Below are 16,977 nucleotides of genomic sequence, written 5' to 3' on the forward strand. Positions count from 1 at the left end.
TAAGGAAAAATGCTTTATTCTGCAGAAAAAGGAGAGCCTGCACCTTGGCACAAAAGACTCTGTCTTACACAAATTTCACAAACCTTTTATACGCGTTCAGACAAAGACCCTTGCGTGTTAATACTTGATTGGTAAGTGTAAAATCTCACGTTCCCCTTATCTGGCTAGTACTGACTGGTTTGGAGCAGGACCTTCCTGCTTTGAGGCAGCAGAAAAGAGAGAGTGAAAAAGTTCAGGCTACTGTGTCCATGAGCAGTACTCACCCCTCCCCCTTACTGGCCGCTTGTAATCTATTAAGGGGGGGGGGGGGTCGGCCAGCTTTCACAAGAGCATGTCCAGCATGTCGCTGCTATTCAGGGCACGTCCCCTGACAGGAAGGCTCCGGGGCTGCCGAGGGGCTACAGCGAAGATGCCGGGGTGGGTGGCAGCGTTTCGATGCAGTGGTGGGGGGGAGGGTGTTGGCCATGAGCGGGGCCGAGCTCCCTCCCGCAGTTCCCACGAAAGCCCCGAGACGCCCCGCCCAGGAACACGCCCTCCCGGCGGGCAGTCCCAGAGGCGCGGGGGGTCCCTTGGTGACGCGGGGCTGGGCTGGAGACCAAAGGCAGCGCGGCAGGCAAACTCTCCTAATGGCTCAAAGCACATTTCAGCGCTAGTCTCGGTTAGCTCGAGGGGCGGGCACGAGACTCCAGTCCGCGTGTGGCGGGGCTTCTCCCTCAGCTTAGCGCGGAAGGGTGCGTGGGTGCCCGCGCGTGGGAGCGGCTTGCAGCGCGCGCGGATGTGTGGGGGTCTCCCGCCGCGACGGGCAACCTGGGCGAGGGAGGGTCGCGAGCCCCCCGGGGTTCTCTGCCCACGCGCGGAGCCGGGCGGGCGGGCGGTGGAGCGTTGGGGACTCGCGGAAGGGCGGGGCCATCCCGGCGTGGGCGGAGCCTGCCGCTGGCGCCCTCCCCGGCAGCCCAAGTTCCGCAGGGTTTGAATGCAGCCCCCTGCAAGATGGCGGGCAGGCGAGGAGGTGAGGGGCCGGCTGGGGACACCCGCTTCCTGGGTCAGCGGGGATGGGGGTGAGGCGCTCCCCCCCAGCGCCCCTCGGGGTCCGTGTGGCCTGCACACCCTGAGACCTAAGGCAGGGCCCCGCTGGCTGGGGAACCAGCGGGTGGGGGGGCACTGAGGGGTGCTCGTTGGCGGCGGCGTGCAGTGCCGGGGAGGGGGGACATTCTGAGGGGGTGCCTGGAGGACGGGGGGTGGCAGCGTGCGGTGTTGGGTGGGAGACTGTGTGGGGTGGGGGGAAAGTCGGGGGTGCCCTGGGGGCGGCGATGTGCAGTGATTGGGCGGGGGGGACAGTGTGTGGGGCCTGAGTGACGGCGGCGTGCAGTCTCGGGGGGGGGCAGTGTGCGGGGCCTCTGGGAGGGTGGGGGGACAGTGTACGGTGCCGGGGGGAGGGGCACTGTCCGGTGCTAGGGATAGCTGGGGGTGGTATCACTGCCCTTTGCCTGCGGGAGGCTTTTGGCGGGAGAGGTCGCCGCATGAAGTTAGAAATAGTCAAGACCTCCCCCAAACTGGGTAACCTCCAGTGCCTCTCCCACTCCTCTCCTTTCCAACAGTGATATGCTAATTGCAGTTCTGGTTGTGACACAAATGAACAGTCCCCTGCTAAGGCAGAGGAAGGAATTCTGCTGCTGTCAAATACTCTTACTAAAACAGGGAAAAAAGCTGTTGCTTTGGGCTCCAGACTTTGACTTGCTATAAACTTTGGACGATCCCTCCTAATAGAGTTCTGAACTGTTGCAATTATTGTTCCATGGTGGGCACCCTAACATCTTTGCAACAGTTACGTTGTCTGTAAATTGTAACCCTCCTAAATTTTGCCCAATTGACAAGAAATCAGAGATGTTTCTGGAAGAGGATTTGCCTCTGTCTCCTCCCAGTCGTCATGGTTGCATAGCAAGTACAAGAGTGTTAATTCTACTTGACTAACTGCAGATACTTAGCAGTCTTGTAAAAGAGAGTGAAGGGTTTCTACATAACTAACTGCAGTCAAAAGCATGAACTTCTGCTAGGGTACCTTAAGGTCAAGGTAACTATTTTTGTTTTGTTTTGTTTCAAACCTGGTAACTATCCTGAGAATCTTTTCCTATGAAGAACTAGTATGTCCTGGGTAGGGTTTTTTTTTGTTGTTTTTGTTTTTTTAACCATTACATGAATGCACATAGTATCATACACAGAGCTGAGGTTCAGGCTGAGAACTATTAGAGGCTTGCTTTATACTTAACTGGAGTAGCATTGGTTCTGTCTGCCTGTGCTACATTTATATTTCTATAAACATGTTGTGGACAATTCTTACAAATTATAATCTGGGGGCTTGGGAGCAGACTAAAAATCAAGTGCTTAATTTTTTTCAACTCAGCTGAGACATTAAATTAGTAAAGAATCCTATTTTCTTATTGTAGCTTGGTATGTGCCTTGTCTAGCTTCACTTGAGACCATCCAGGAATTATGTAGGAAGGAAAATCTCACATGTAAATCCCTTGGAATCACCAACAGGAATCTAAAGAGTTATGAGGTGGAATATTTATGTGACTACAAGGTAGAAGAGGTAAGATAAATATCTAGTCTTACAGAACAATTTGATCGATATTTCAGTTTGAAATTTGGAAGTGAGAGGCAGTGTTTTTCCTTAAGGTTTAAAGTGCTAGGCTAGCAGAGGGCTCTTGTTAAGCTACTGCTGACATTGAAGAAAATATTTCAGAATGTTGAAGCCTAAAAAAAATGTTCTTTAGTTCTGACTCTCTAAGGAAGGAAGATTCTGCTGAAATAATGGAAATGTTAATAATAGAGCACAAAATGTCTGATCCTTGTATAACAGTGCTAAAGCAAATCTTACTGTGCTTAAATAACAGTGCAGTATGTATTATTATGATGCTTCTCTTCTTCCTTGTTTGCAGTTAAAAGAACACTTCTTCCTCTATACTACTGCAGTCTGTTCCATGAACAGTTAAGGCCACATGCTACAACTGGATCCATTGCCAGACCCCAGTTATGTGCCATGTGTGTGCAGAAGCTGACCAGTGTGTGTCTGGTTTAAGGGATTTGGCCTTATTGCGCTATTCCCTTTGAAAAGAAACCTCCCTTTGAAATAATTAATTTTACAAAACATACTCTTCTTAGTAGTAAATATAGTATTAATAAGTGTTTTGACTATTCATCCTCTCGGATGACTCATGTAACTATTACCAGTAGTACTGTTAGAGGTTTTTTGGTAAGTTTAGATTTTCTTTTTGTTCTGTGTAGGGTGTTACTTTATTCTCTTTCTTTATAAAAGTTAGTATATATGACCTTAACTGTGGCTGTGCTAACAAACTAACCCACGCTGGTATAATTTGTTTTGGATCATTCTATCCAGCTGTACAGTTATCCGTGTCCTTTCAAGTGGTGCACAAAGTACATACCCAGTTACCTTGCATTTGAAGTGCTTGATTCTCCTGTTAGGACCAGATGACTGAATTTAACTATGTGGTGCTTATGCCTCAATCATAAGGAGGGTGTTAAGGATGTTAGTCTGACCGCCTCTCAGTTTATGCATTTTTGCCACCTCCTTAATGACAATCACTCCTCTGTTTAATTTTATTTAATATGGATGTGATACCAAAGCAGTTGTATCATTGAACAACCACACTTTATTTTCAAGGTATTTTTGATTAACTGTTGTTGGAAATGTTCTTGCTAAATCTGTATCTATTTCTCTATTTCAAGGGCACAGAGTACTTCCTTGTGAAATGGAAAGGATGGCCAGAATCCTCAAATACCTGGGTACCTTTGAAAAATCTTAAATGCCCATTGCTCCTTCAGTACTTCCATAGTGATAAGAATGAATATTTATCTCAGCTGAAACGAGGCAAAGCAGTAATATTGAAAAACCATATTAAAGCTTTGAACCCTGTAGTAGCACAGTACATAGTAAAGAAGGCTAAACAAAGAATAGCTCTACAGAGATGGAAGGAAGAACTCAACCGGAAAAAGAACCATAAAGGAATGATTCTTGTAGAAAACACTGTGGATCTTGAGGGCCCTCCTTTAGACTTTTACTACATTAATGAATATAAACCTGCTCCAGGAATAAATGTAATGAATGGAATTACAACCGGCTGTGAATGCTCTGATTGCCCTGCTGAGAAGTGTTGTCCAGAAGAGGCTGGATTTTTCTTGGCTTACAATAAACAAAAGCAGTTAAAAATCCAACCAGGCTTGCCTATCTATGAATGCAACTCATACTGTAGATGTGGTCCTGAATGCCCTAACAGGATAGTACAGAAAGGCACACCGTATTCTCTTTGCATCTTCAGAACTAACAACGGACGTGGCTGGGGAGTAAAAACCCTCCAGAAAATTAAAACAAAGAGATTTGTGATGGAGTATGTTGGAGAGGTATGTATTTATCTCAGAGATGAATTATTTGGAATAATAAATGATTTAAATGTTAGTAGAACACTTTTTTTTTTTTAAATAAAAAAATTTCTTTTTTCAACACTTTTTGATTGTTACATAACAGATAAATATGTGCTTGGTGTTAATGAAGTACACTGAAGACATCTCATTTTAAAGTCAAATTACCTTTATATTGTATGACCCAGGGTGTTTTATGCAACAAAGTAATGCAAAGAGGCTGAAGTGCAAAAGAGATTTTTTTTATATCCTAACTTTTAGAACCAGGTCTTGTCTCTTGTCAGTATCCTGATCATCTCCCATCTTGACTACTATGGCCTTCTCTTCTAAGGCTTTCTTAATACTGATCTCATCCCAGGCCAAATTACTGCAAAAATTATTTTTATCACTTGTCATGCTGATATGTCAACCCTTGTATTTCACCATATCTAAACTTGGAAAATAGGTTGTGCCTTAAAACGTATTGGTCAATATCAGTTAACATGTTGTTAAAATGACTTGCCCTGTCTGCACTAGGTGCAAAGTTATCTAACGTCTTAAAACTGTGTTTTTCTAGTCTAGACATGGCCCTTGAGTCACACACTGCGACTGGGAGCCAGTGATGTATCAAGTTAAACTTGTTCTTGCTTTCAAGGCTCCTGCATGATCCAGTTTCTGCTTACATCTCTCCCCCGTAATCTGTGGTCCACCACTGATGCCAGCATCAGTATTGTATTTGTCCCCTTGCACAACAGTTTCTATTATCTTCTTCCGTGTGCTGTTTCTGTGTTTACCTTCCTCAAACTATCCAATTCCCATTCAGATCCTTCCTAAAAACTCACTTAGAATGTACAGGAGATCAGTTTATTAAAATAGAATTACTCCTGTGTGATGTTAATGAGGAAACTTTTTTGGGGGTGGGGGAGAGAGGTTGTGGAAAGAGGCAGGACTTTAAGTGAAGGTGGTGATTAGTTGTTTGTGTGTCCTTCCCTTGCCTCTTTCCTCCTACCCCCTCCTCTGGCTGTATGTGATTATACTTTGTTGTTCAGAGTGCAAAACTGAGTGGAAATCTCCCAAATCCAGGTTTCCTATTTCAGGGCTATCTTGAGGGATTGTTGTAATGGTCACTATTTTTCTTTGTTATTACCAGAAAAAAGATTTTGTTTTGCTAACTCTGCCAGTAAAGTATATATTTAAAGTAGAAGACTGGAGATAAACTTGCATAGTCTGCAGCCTCAAGCAGGAGCCCTCTTTCTGGCAGTTTCTGCATGTCTCCATTGTGTTAATGTGTGCTGGCCATCCCTGACTAATGATAAGCTATACCAGTAAAAGTGCAGTTTTGCTTGTATAATTTTGTCTACGCTAGGGGCTTCTGCCAGCATGGCTGTCAGTCAAGGATCACAACTCTTCACACCTTTGACCAACATAGTTGTGCTGGCAAAAGTCTGTAGTGTAGATATAGCTATTAGCCCAGTCCTGCAAAGCAATCCATTTGCAAAAAAAGAGTCACATTGAAATCAGTGGGACTTTACGTGGGCATTACGGTCTGCATAGGTAAATTATATTACAGAATTAGCGCCATACAGAGTAACTCAGCAGGGAGTGGGGAGAAGAGGAAAGTTTTGAGAGTAGCTGAAGTTACAAGTGTAACCTGATATACTGATTCTCTCATATGCTGAGGGAAGTGTATGGGGGTGGGGCATGGCTGGTTCCACCTGCCCTGAACCTTTTGTGGTTCTGCTTGAAGTGAACAATTCTGTACAGGTCTGCTGGAAAAATAATATGGAGGTTTTATGTAGTAAATATAAACTGGCACTGTAGATAGGATAGGCTGTAGTTGTCTAATGACCACATCCTCCTTTAGGGAGCCTGTGATTTAAAGTTTATCTAAAATGTAGATATGAGGATTACTTATAGAGGAGTTCAGAGAAGTTGGAGGCAAAGATAAATAACTAGTAGCCTAATTATTATAGAGCAGGTCTTTTTATATTCAAGATTTTATTCTACATTGTATAGAACACAATAGGAACATAACTTTATCTGTAAATACATATCCAGGGAAACTGTCCAATATTATGTTGTTTGAGGAGAAAATACCATCACTATCTATTAATAGGGCATTAGTGACTTCAGAAACAATCAGTAGTCAATTTAAATAGTTATGTTTAAATGTTCCTTATTCCTTACAGATACACAGCAACCTTCTTACTTCCTTTAAAGGCAAGTCTCCCTACTTCTGTTCAAGAACATGTAAAAGTTTTTTCGAACTTCTTTGTGGTTTTGTTTCAGTTCAGTAACAGTTAATAATATGATGCAGGTTTCTTTTTTTAGGTGATCACAAATGAGGAAGCAGAGAGACGAGGTCAACTGTACGACAACCAAGGAAATACATACTTGTTTGACCTGGACTATGACTCGGATGAATATACAGTGGATGCAGCTCGATATGGAAATGTGTCTCATTTTGTGAATCACAGCGTAAGGGCTTTTTTTTGTGTTGGAGAACTGTCCTGTTTGCCCCAAGAATGCCTTCTCCTTTTGTAAATATCTTGATATCAAACACATAACTTTAGTGAAATTACTTGTTTCATACTCACCTCTTTCTCCCTCTCCAAAGAGAATGTCTTGAGAGTGGATTAATGCTTTTATGGCAGCACAGTCACATAAACTTGAAATCTTTTGAGGAAAAATTGAAGTCACTTTGTCTCATGATGTTTTAAAAGTCTAAATTAAAATAATAAATGTTATCAAACAGCAAATGTGAGGGATCTTAAAATGGACAGAGTGCACGAAAGTGAAAGGAGCCTCAAATATTCCCACATGCCCCACAATCCTATTTTTTTATTAATGATTTCTTCTTGTATGTCTGGAAAGATGCCTTTCTTGCAGCATCCAACATAACAAATGATCAGTTAAATAGGATGGAAGAAATACTGATACATACCTTATCTGGTGCAAAATTAAATGTGAAAGAATATAAAGTAGCTTAGGTTTAAGACATAATTATTCTTTAGTTTTCACAAACATTGGGAGTGCAAGTTTTTTTATAAACAGGATCACTCCACAAGACATCACTTTAAATAGCAATTTTATTTTACCTGTTGAAGTAAAACTAAAAGGAGAGTTTTCATTGTTCCTTACTCTTTCATGTTCAGAATTACCTAAGAGAAAGGTGTCCACAGTTTCTAAATTTTCGTTAAAATGTAAAATAACATGATCTGTGGTCCTGATCCTGCAATCTGATTTATGTGGATGGACCTCTGAGCTCAAGTAGAGATCCACTGACCGCATTGGAACTCAGCCTAAGGATAAGGGTTTGCCTAAGTAGATCAGATAGCAGAGTTGGGATCAGAATCTATTTCCAGTGTATTCAATACTTGTTTCCAGACACCCAGAACAATTTTTTCTCTTCAGATAATTGAATACCAACAGTATAGGAAATAACAGCATAATTTAACCCTTGGCTGCTGATTGATATTATATGAACTATCAACCTCTGTGAAATACAGGAAGAGGAGGAGAGCATCAGAATGTACTTTTGTTTCAGTTGTAAGTAATGGAGAGAAGGAATTTTCGTGCCTTTTCTATAGCATGTCTCTCCCCTGCAGTTTTCCTCCTTTCCTCAGCACCATTTGTAAACTCACTGGAAACTTGAAATTTGTTTTTTTTAAATAGTTTTACTTAAACTGAAAGGGCCTAACACAGAAGACTTACTTGAACCCAGGCCCTCCTATTACACAATTTTTTAGTTTAAGATATTACTATTTTTGATTTGAAGTAACTAACTACAGCAGTTCATCTGTTTCCTTTTTATTGTGTGCATGAATTGTTGATCCTACACCTACTTTTGTGAAGGTGAGTTGGGGAGGAGGAAGGGATGTGTTTCTAGATAGACTCATAGGTCAGAAGGGACCAATCTGATCATCTAGTCTGACCTCCTGCACAAGGCAGGCCACAGAACCCCACCCATCCAATTTTATAACAACCCCTATCCCAGGACCGAGTTATTGAAATCCTCAAAAATGGTTTGAAGACCTCAAGCTGCAGAGACACCACCAGCAAGCGACCCGTGCCCCACGCTGCAGGGGAAGGCGAAAAACCTCCAGGGCACCTGCCAATCCGCCCTGGAGGAAAATTCCTTCCCGACCCCAAATATGGCGATCAGCTAAACCCTGAGCATGTGGGCAAGAGTCACCAGCTAGCACCCAAGAAGGAATTCTCCGCAGCAACTCAGTACCCATCGCATGCAACATCTCCCCGCAGACCATTGAGCAGACCTGTCTGGTGGTAATTCAAGATCAATTGCCCAAATTAACGATCCTATCATAACATCCCCTCCATATACTTATCAAGCTTTGTCTTAAAGCCAGGAAAGTCTTTTGCCCCTACTACTTCCCTCGGAAGGCTATTCCAGAACTTCACTCCCCTAATGGTCAGAAACCTTCGTCTAATTTCAAGTCTAAACTTCCTAATATCCAGTTTATACCCATTCGTCCTCGTGGCTACATTAGTACTAAACTTAAATAATTCCTCTCCCTCCCTAACGTTAACCCCCTTGATATATTTATATAGGGCGAGCATATCCCCCCTCAGCCTTCTTTTGGCCAGGCTAAACAAGCCAAGCTCTTTGAGTCTCCTTTCATAAGGCAGTTTTTCCATTCCTCGGATCATCCTCGTAGCCCGTCTCTGAACCTGTTCCAATTTGAATTCATCCTTCTTGAACATGGGACACCAGAACTGCACACAGTATTCCAGATGGGGTCTCACCAACGCCGTATACAACGGTACTAACACATCCTTATCCTTGCAGGAAATACCCCGCCTGATGCATCCCAAAATCGCATTTGCTTTTTTAACAGCCGTATCACATTGGCGACTCATAGTCATCCTGCTATCAACCAGTACCCCAAGGTCCTTCTCTTCCTCCGTCGCTTCCAACTGATGCGCCCCCAACGTATATCCAAAATACTTATTATTAATTCCTAAATGCATGACCTTGCACTTTTCACTATTGTATTTCATCCTATTTCTATTACTCCAGTTTACAAGGTGGTTCAGATCTTCCTGAATAGTATCCCTGTCCTTCTCCGTGTTAGCAATACCCCCCAGCTTCGTGTCATCCGCAAACTTTAGTAGCACATTCCCGCTCTTTGTGCCAAGGTCAGTAATAAAAAGGTTAAATAAGATCGGTCCCAAAACCGATCCTTGAGGGACTCCACTGGTGACCTCCTTCCAGTCCGACAGTTCACCTTTCAATACGACCCTCTGGAGTCTCCCTTTTAACCAGTTCCTTATCCACCTTACAACTTTCATATTCACTCCCAGCTTTTCCAATTTAACTAACAGCTCCGTGTGCGGAACCGTGTCGAACGCCTTACTGAAATCTAGGTAAATTATATCTACCGCATTTCCTTTATCTAAGTAATCCGTCACCTTCTCAAAGAAGGAGATCAGATTGGTTTGGCACGATCTACCTTTAGTAAATCCGTGTTGCAATTCGTCACAATTCCCATTGACCTCTATGTCCTTAACTACTTTCTCCCTTAAAATTTTTTCGAAGACCTTACATACTACAGACGTCAAGCTAACAGGCCTATAATTACCCGGATCGCTCTTATTCCCTTTCTTAAAAATAGGAACTACATTAGCAATCCTCCAGTCATACGGCACAACCCCCGAGTTTATCGATTGCTTAAAAATTCTCGCTAACGGGCTCGCAATTTCACGCGCCAGTTCCTTTAATATCCTCGGGTGGAGATTGTCCGGGCCCTCCGACTTTGTCCCATCGAGCTGTTCAAGTACGGCCTCTACCTCAGTTGCAGTAATATCCACTTCCATATCCACATTCCCGTTTATCATCCCTCCATCATCGCAAGGTTCCTCACTAGTCTTATTAAAAACCGAGGCAAAGTACTTGTTTAGATGTTGGGCCATGCCTAGGTTATCCTTAACCTCCATTCCATCCTCAGTGTATAGCGGCCCCACTTCTTCTTTCTTTGTTTTCTTCTTATTTATGTGGCTGTAGAACCTTTTACTATTGGTTTTGATTCCCTTTGCAAGTTCCAGTTCAATGTGGCTTTTAGCCTTTCTCACTTTATCCCTACATGTTCTGACCTCAGCAAGGTAGCTTTCTTTACTGATCCTGCCTTCCTTCCACTCCCTGTAAGCTTTCTGCTTTTGTCTAATCCCCTCTCTGAGTTGCTTGCTCATCCAGTTTGGCCTACAACTCCTGCCCATGGTTCTTTTCCCCTTTCTCGGGATGCAGGCTTCCGACAGTCTCTGCAGCTGTGACTTAAAGTAATTCCAGGCCTCCTCCACATTTAAATCCACTAATTCCTCCATCCAGTCCACTTCCCTAACTAATTTCCTTAACTCTTTAAAATTAGCCCTGGAGAAGTCAAAAACCCTAATCGCAGATCTACATTTGTTTATCCTCCCATCTAGTTTGAACTGAATCAGCTCATGATCACTCGAACCAAGGTTGTCCCCTACCACCATTTTTTCTACGAGGTCCTCACTGCTCATCAACACCAAGTCTAAAATGGCATCCCCTCTTGTAGGTGCTTCAACTACTTGATGAAGAAATCCATCCGCTATCACATCCAGAAAAATCTGACCCCTATTATTCGTGCAAGTACTCGTCCTCCAGTCTATATCCGGGAAGTTGAAGTCCCCCATAATCACACATTTCCCCTTTGTGTTTACTTCATTAAAGACATTAAAGAGGTCTCTATCCATATCCCAATCCGATCCCGGCGGTCTGTAGCACACCCCAAGCACTATCTCAGGGGAAGCTCTAGTTGCTTTTTTACCCAGCGTGATTTTTGCCCAGACGGATGTTGCTGGATGCTCTGCACTTTTGAAAATCAGGTTGCTGTATTTAGATGTCTAAATATGAATTTTGGAGGCTGACTTCAGGCACACATGTTTTTGAAAATATGTGACTAAGTATTAGAATATTAGAAACGCCTAGCTGACTTAGGAGTAAGTCCCATTTTACTTTTGAAAATTGTATCTATAGTTAGCAGCACACTTCCCTCATTAATGCTCTGGCTTTTTTCATGGGCTGTTAGATAACTGCAGAGGCCAAACAGGTATGAACTGGAAAACAGAACTCCCACCCACTGCACCAGGATAATATTTCTGCCCTTGGGAGCAAAGTTGAGGTCTAATTTAAGTACAGTTAGTAGGTGTGGCTTGAAAAGGTCACTCTCCCACTTTTTCATCCTTTAGTAATTCTTAAGGCTGAACGTACTTTAAATTGTCTTTTTTGAAATTGTTTTGATTCATCCACTCCACCCTACTCAGTTGCAATCACTTTCAAGCTGTAACTTTTTTTTTTAAATAGGTTGTTACAGTTTTAGTGTACTATACCTGAAGAAGAGCTCTGTATAGCTCAAAAGCTTGTCTCTCTCCGCAAATAGAAGTTGGCTCAGCAAAAGAGATTCTCACTCACCATGTCTGTGTACTATACCCACATAGCCATGGTGTCAATACTGTTGCTTAACAGGGCCCTGCTTTCATTTAATAGTGATGTTTCAACAGATGTGATTTTTGCCATTGTAAGTCAACAGAATTACAAGTAACTCCACTGAAACTAAGAGGAAACTCAGCCCCTAAATTGTTATAGTGTCACTTTCTTCTCACTAATAGCACGTAATATGTTTTAATTGCCATTTCCTACACTGTGTCTACGGTTCTGTTTTAATAGCAAATGTACATCTGAATTATAAAACTATAACTTTGCTTTGCAGTGTGATCCAAATCTTCAGGTCTTCAATGTTTTCATTGATAACCTTGATCTACGTCTTCCTCGGATAGCACTCTTTTCTACAAGAACCATCAAGGCTGGAGAAGAGCTCACCTTTGATTATCAGATGAAAGGTATGTAGAGTGTAAATCTTTGTGTACAGGATAGATGGTACTAGCTAGTTTTGTTGCAGCCTGATCGATTTTCAGCATGAGTTTGTTGAAATCAAAGTGTTTAACTTCCTCTTTTTGGAGAGACCACTCTCTTCTCCATTTTTCCCATTTTGTTATGTCAACACCTCCTTCCAGCTAAGAGGGCTGGAAGCAGCTCCCACTTAATCCAGTCAATAATCTGTGCAGGAAGGTTTAAAGAATAATGCACAGCACCCCTATGCATATACTAGTATATTAAGTGAAGTGGATTAGAGCCCTGAATGGGACTATTTTTTTAATCCAAACCAAAAAAAAGGTTGGTTTATATATAGGGAGAGCTGGGTGTCTGGAGAGTGGTGGCTGCTGGCTGGGAGCCCAGCTCTGAAGGCAGAGCTGCTGCCAGCAGCAACGCAGAAGTAAGGATGGCATAGTGTGGTATTGCCACCCTTACTTCTGTGCTGCTGCCTTCAGAGCTGGGCACCTGGCCAGCAGCCGCTGCTCTCTGGCCACCCAGCTTTGAAGGCAGCGCTAGGGGTAAGGATGGCAATACTGCAATTCCTCCCCTACAATAAACTTGCAACTCCCCCTCCACCACTACACCCTTTTGGGTCAGGACCCCCAGTTTGAAAAATGCTAGTCTTCCCCGTGAAATCTGTATAGTATAGGATAAAAGTACACAAAAGACCAGGTTTCATTGGGGGAGACCAGATTTCACAGTCTGTGATGTGTTTTTCACGGCCATGAATTTGGTAGGACCCTAGTTAGGCATTTGATATACTGAGACCATTGTCTATTGTAATGAGAGAATATTGGTCAGGACTTCCTCTTGCTTCCTTGTCTGTCTGTCTAGATCCACCTGTTGTCTGTCTTTTTGTACTTTAGATTTCAAGCTCTTTGAGCAGAGACCGCCACCTTAATCTGTGTTTATATAGCACCTAGCATAATGGGGTCCTCATCCTTGACAAGCTCAGAGCTGATCCACAATAATCTGTACAATAAGATTCCAGGATTGTCACTTTGAAACCTAAAATGTCTGTGGGGTTAGTGGGAAGCAATGAAAACAGGGACAAGCATGACTGAGAATTCTTTATTTAGAATGTTACCAGGTTCAATCATCACTGGGATTTTGGTCTGTTACTGTTCAGCTTTTAAATTCTCAGCCATTTAGACTTCATGAATTTCACCCATGCAACAGCATGAGCTTTCAGCTACTAGTAAATAATAATTGTGGATAACAATTCTTCAGACTTATATTAATGCTTAACTTTACGCACACACAAGTAATCCCATTCAATTCAGTGGGACTTACTCACATGTGTGAAGCTAAGTATGTGCATAGGTCTTTATTGAATTGGGGTCTTGAATTGTAAGCTTTTTTTGGAGGGCAGAGACTACCTTTTTCTTTTTTGCACAGTTCCAAGCACAAAAGCAATGCCTAACAAATAATATCCATTTCCAACAACCATCAATTCTGTTTCTGTATATTCGTATGTGTTCAGGTTCTCTAGATGTGACTTCAGACTCTGATGCTGTCAGCCCAACGAGAAAGAGGATCAGAACTGTGTGCAAGTGTGGAGCTGTGTGTTGCAGAGGGTATCTCAACTGAATTCTCAATAGCCAAAGTTGCACATAAATTATTTCGTTTTGGGGTTTTTTAAATGTATTTTAAGACTGCTGTTCTAGTTCACTTATTCTTATGAACTGAAGTATTTTTACATATGAGTGAATCAATATAATGAAAACAAAACATTTAAATTTGTATTTGAAAATGTCATTAGCCAAAGAAACAGATCTGATATTCCAGCTGCTGTTAAATATGAAAACTGGCTATGTGGATTAAAAACTAGAATTATTTGCACACTGTGGATTAGGAGCTGATGGAGGTGAATATTCAACTTTGATGTCACATTAACATGCAAGTATGTGTTTATGATTCCAATCCTGTGAAGAGCTGATTTCAATATGAGGGTGTTCCACATCTTGTGGTCTATGAAATGGAAATCCAATACCATTGATGTACTAGAAATCACAGCTGACTATCATTTTTCTTAAAAGGTTTCAAGCAGTAGCAGTAAAATTTGGGGCCCTGGTCCTCAATTGGGATCTACTGCCATTTAAATTCTGCATAGCTACACTTCATAGAGTACACTTAAGAAATAGGTGTTTTGTTGTTTGTTTGTTTTTTTAAGTATCCATGGAACTTCACACAAGGAGACTGATCAGTGTTAGCAGATGCTGGATACAAGATTGGGTAGTCATCACTGAAACAAATCATTGGTGAAGGTTTGGAAAGCGATAGACAGGAATTGAGTATAAAAAATAGCCAATATTTCTTTCATGAACCTAGTGCTTTGATACTCGGTTATATGGCATAGACATAAAAGTATCCCAGCAATGTAATTGTATCAACAGTTGTCTTATATTATGTTACAAACTTTTACATATTGTGAATTTTTTCTACCTAGTGGTGGACTTTAAACACATTAATGCCATTTTTTTTCCCTGTTGTAATAACATAACTTCAGTGAAGTTACAGAAAGGGTGATTTTGCCCATTTACTGTAGACAGTAGTAAGACGTTCTTTGAATCTTGAATGTAAAGGGCTGAAAAACTTACTGTTCAGCTTCTTGAATATTTGTTTTTTTCTGCTAATCTTCAAAAATTTCAGATGTTTATTGAAAATGTGGTGATGTATGCTAAATTGTTCTTGACTTCAGAGAAGCACCCAACAGCAATTAAGTTAGTTGTAGACTATGGGTGGAACCATGAAGTAACTAACTGTACTTCAGGAACAAAAGTTCAATTCTTATTTTCTCATTGATTGTAAACATTGCATATTTCTTGGAAGTGATGTACAGAATCTTTAAGGAGATCAGGCATAACTGTTGCTCATCATTTGCTGTATGTCATGAAGTCAGCTACTTACTTTTATAAGGTACAGTGCTGTTGGCTCAGGTGGTTGAGGTCAAGTGTTCAGCCTGCTTGGTTTGTTAGAAATATGCCTTAAATTTTATGTTGTTTGAAGGACAATGTGATCATTTTGTTAATTTAAAAGCACAAATGTACTTGAACTGCAGAACTGGCTCTGTGTAGAGATAGTGAAATTTTGTACACCAAGGCTTATCCAATTTGTGATTGGGCATACACATCGGGGGCTATTAGCAATGCACAAAGCTATGTATCTGCTTGTAAACTGAAGAGTTTTTAATTTTAAGTAGATGATTTATATTGTTTAATGAATGGCACACTAATTGCCTAGGTTTTAAACACATCTAACATTGCGATGCTACCTGGAATCCATGCTTGGATGAAACTGCTGTATCTAGTCATTTTTAAAGGTATTCTTGTTATCGGATAGAATTAGTCATGTCTCCCACATAAGTATTTTATAAATCTTAAGGGAATCTTAAATGCCTTTTTTTTAAAAAAATTGTTTGAGCCAAATTAATTCCTCTTCCATTTACATATTGCCCCAGCAAACGGGGTTGCGTGCACCTATGTAATCCTTCATTTCATTTAAGAACATACGAACTGCTGTACTGGGTCAGACCAAAGGTCCATCTAGCCCAGTAACCTAGCCCAGTAACCTATCTACTGACAGTGGCAATGCCAGGTGCCCCAGAGGGAGTGAAGCTGACAGGCAATGACCAAGTGATCTCTCTCCTGCCATCCATCTCCACCCTCTGACAAACAGAGGCTAGGGACACCATTCCTTACCCTATCCTGGCTAATAGCCATTAATGAACTTAACCTCCATGAATTTATCCAGTTCTCTTTTAAACCCTGTTTATAGTCCCAGCCTTCACAACCTCCTCAGGTAAGGAGTTCCACAAGTTGATTTTGCGCTGTGTGAAGAACTTCCTTTTGTTTTAAACCTGCTGCCTATTAATTTCATTTGGTGAGCCCTAGTTCTTGCATTATGTGACTAAGTAAATAACTTTTCCTTATCTACTTTCTCCACATCACTCATGATTTTATACCTCTATCATATTCCCCCCTTAGTCACCTCTTTCCCTAATCATTTTAGTTTATATAAGGGCAATAATATATTCTCCGTCTTATTGTCTATCCCCTTTATGATTCCTAACATCCTGTTTGCTTTTTTTCCAATGTGGATTACTTTACGTTTCTCCACATTAAATTTCATTTGCCATGTTGTTGCCCAATCACTTAGTTTTGTGAGATCTTTTTGAAGTTTCCTTGCCCTGTCCAAGCTGCTCCCCAGGCTCTCTCTCTACAAGACGTGAAAGGCCTCAGACACCTTGGTTGGCTGCTCTGCTCCTTCCTCTTTAACCCTGCTCATGGGTATCCTTAACAAAATACATGGATAAGCAATTACAGAGAACTACATTTTAAGTAGATAAAGGTCTGCCAGCTGTCAAAACCTGAATTTAGGTCTTGTCTTTTTTCACAAGTCAGTGTGTATAACACGAGCTGCTCTACTCTAGGGGCTGTGTGTTACCTCTCCTGCAGGCCACAGACAGGACCCTGGATTCAAATCTTGGCGGGTAACAGGAAAGTATTGGATACAAAGTCTACTGCTGTATCCTGTTTCTTATTTAGGATCAAACCATGTTTTGTGTTTACCTATTTACAGTGCATTTCAATTTGCCTTGTGTTAATGGGACATTAAGTTGTTTTTAAATGTGACATTGAAAA

At 41.7% G+C, this 16,977-nt stretch overlaps 1 protein-coding gene across 2 annotated transcripts; it reads left to right on the top strand.

Annotated features, from left to right (window-relative positions):
• Window positions 1-933: 933 nt before the first annotated feature.
• On the top strand, window positions 934-14,036 carry SUV39H2 (SUV39H2 histone lysine methyltransferase). 2 transcript variants are annotated; one of them, XM_050936949.1, is made up of 6 exons: window positions 934-1,009; window positions 2,445-2,590; window positions 3,748-4,419; window positions 6,748-6,894; window positions 12,171-12,300; window positions 13,818-14,036. In XM_050936949.1, the coding sequence occupies exons 1-6, from the start codon at window positions 991-993 to the stop codon at window positions 13,922-13,924; spliced, it is 1,221 nt and encodes a 406-aa protein (XP_050792906.1). In that variant the 5' UTR covers window positions 934-990; the 3' UTR covers window positions 13,925-14,036. The 2 variants fall into 2 exon arrangements, with proteins under 2 accessions (XP_050792906.1, XP_050792907.1); XM_050936950.1 differs by lacking the exon at window positions 2,445-2,590.
• The last annotated feature ends 2,941 nt before the right edge of the window (window positions 14,037-16,977 follow it).

Source organism: Gopherus flavomarginatus, chromosome 1, assembly GCF_025201925.1.
Source record: "Gopherus flavomarginatus isolate rGopFla2 chromosome 1, rGopFla2.mat.asm, whole genome shotgun sequence".
Classification (NCBI taxonomy): Eukaryota; Metazoa; Chordata; order Testudines; family Testudinidae; genus Gopherus; species Gopherus flavomarginatus.

What these genes read in the sequence shown, in the direction of transcription:
- SUV39H2 (XM_050936949.1), top strand. An exon ending in GTGACTACAAGGTAGAAGAG is followed by an intron (nt 2,591 to 3,747) that starts GTAAGATAAATA and finishes CTCTATTTCAAG; the next exon opens with GGCACAGAGTACTTCCTTGT. An exon ending in CTCATTTTGTGAATCACAGC is followed by an intron (nt 6,895 to 12,170) that starts GTAAGGGCTTTT and finishes TTTGCTTTGCAG; the next exon opens with TGTGATCCAAATCTTCAGGT.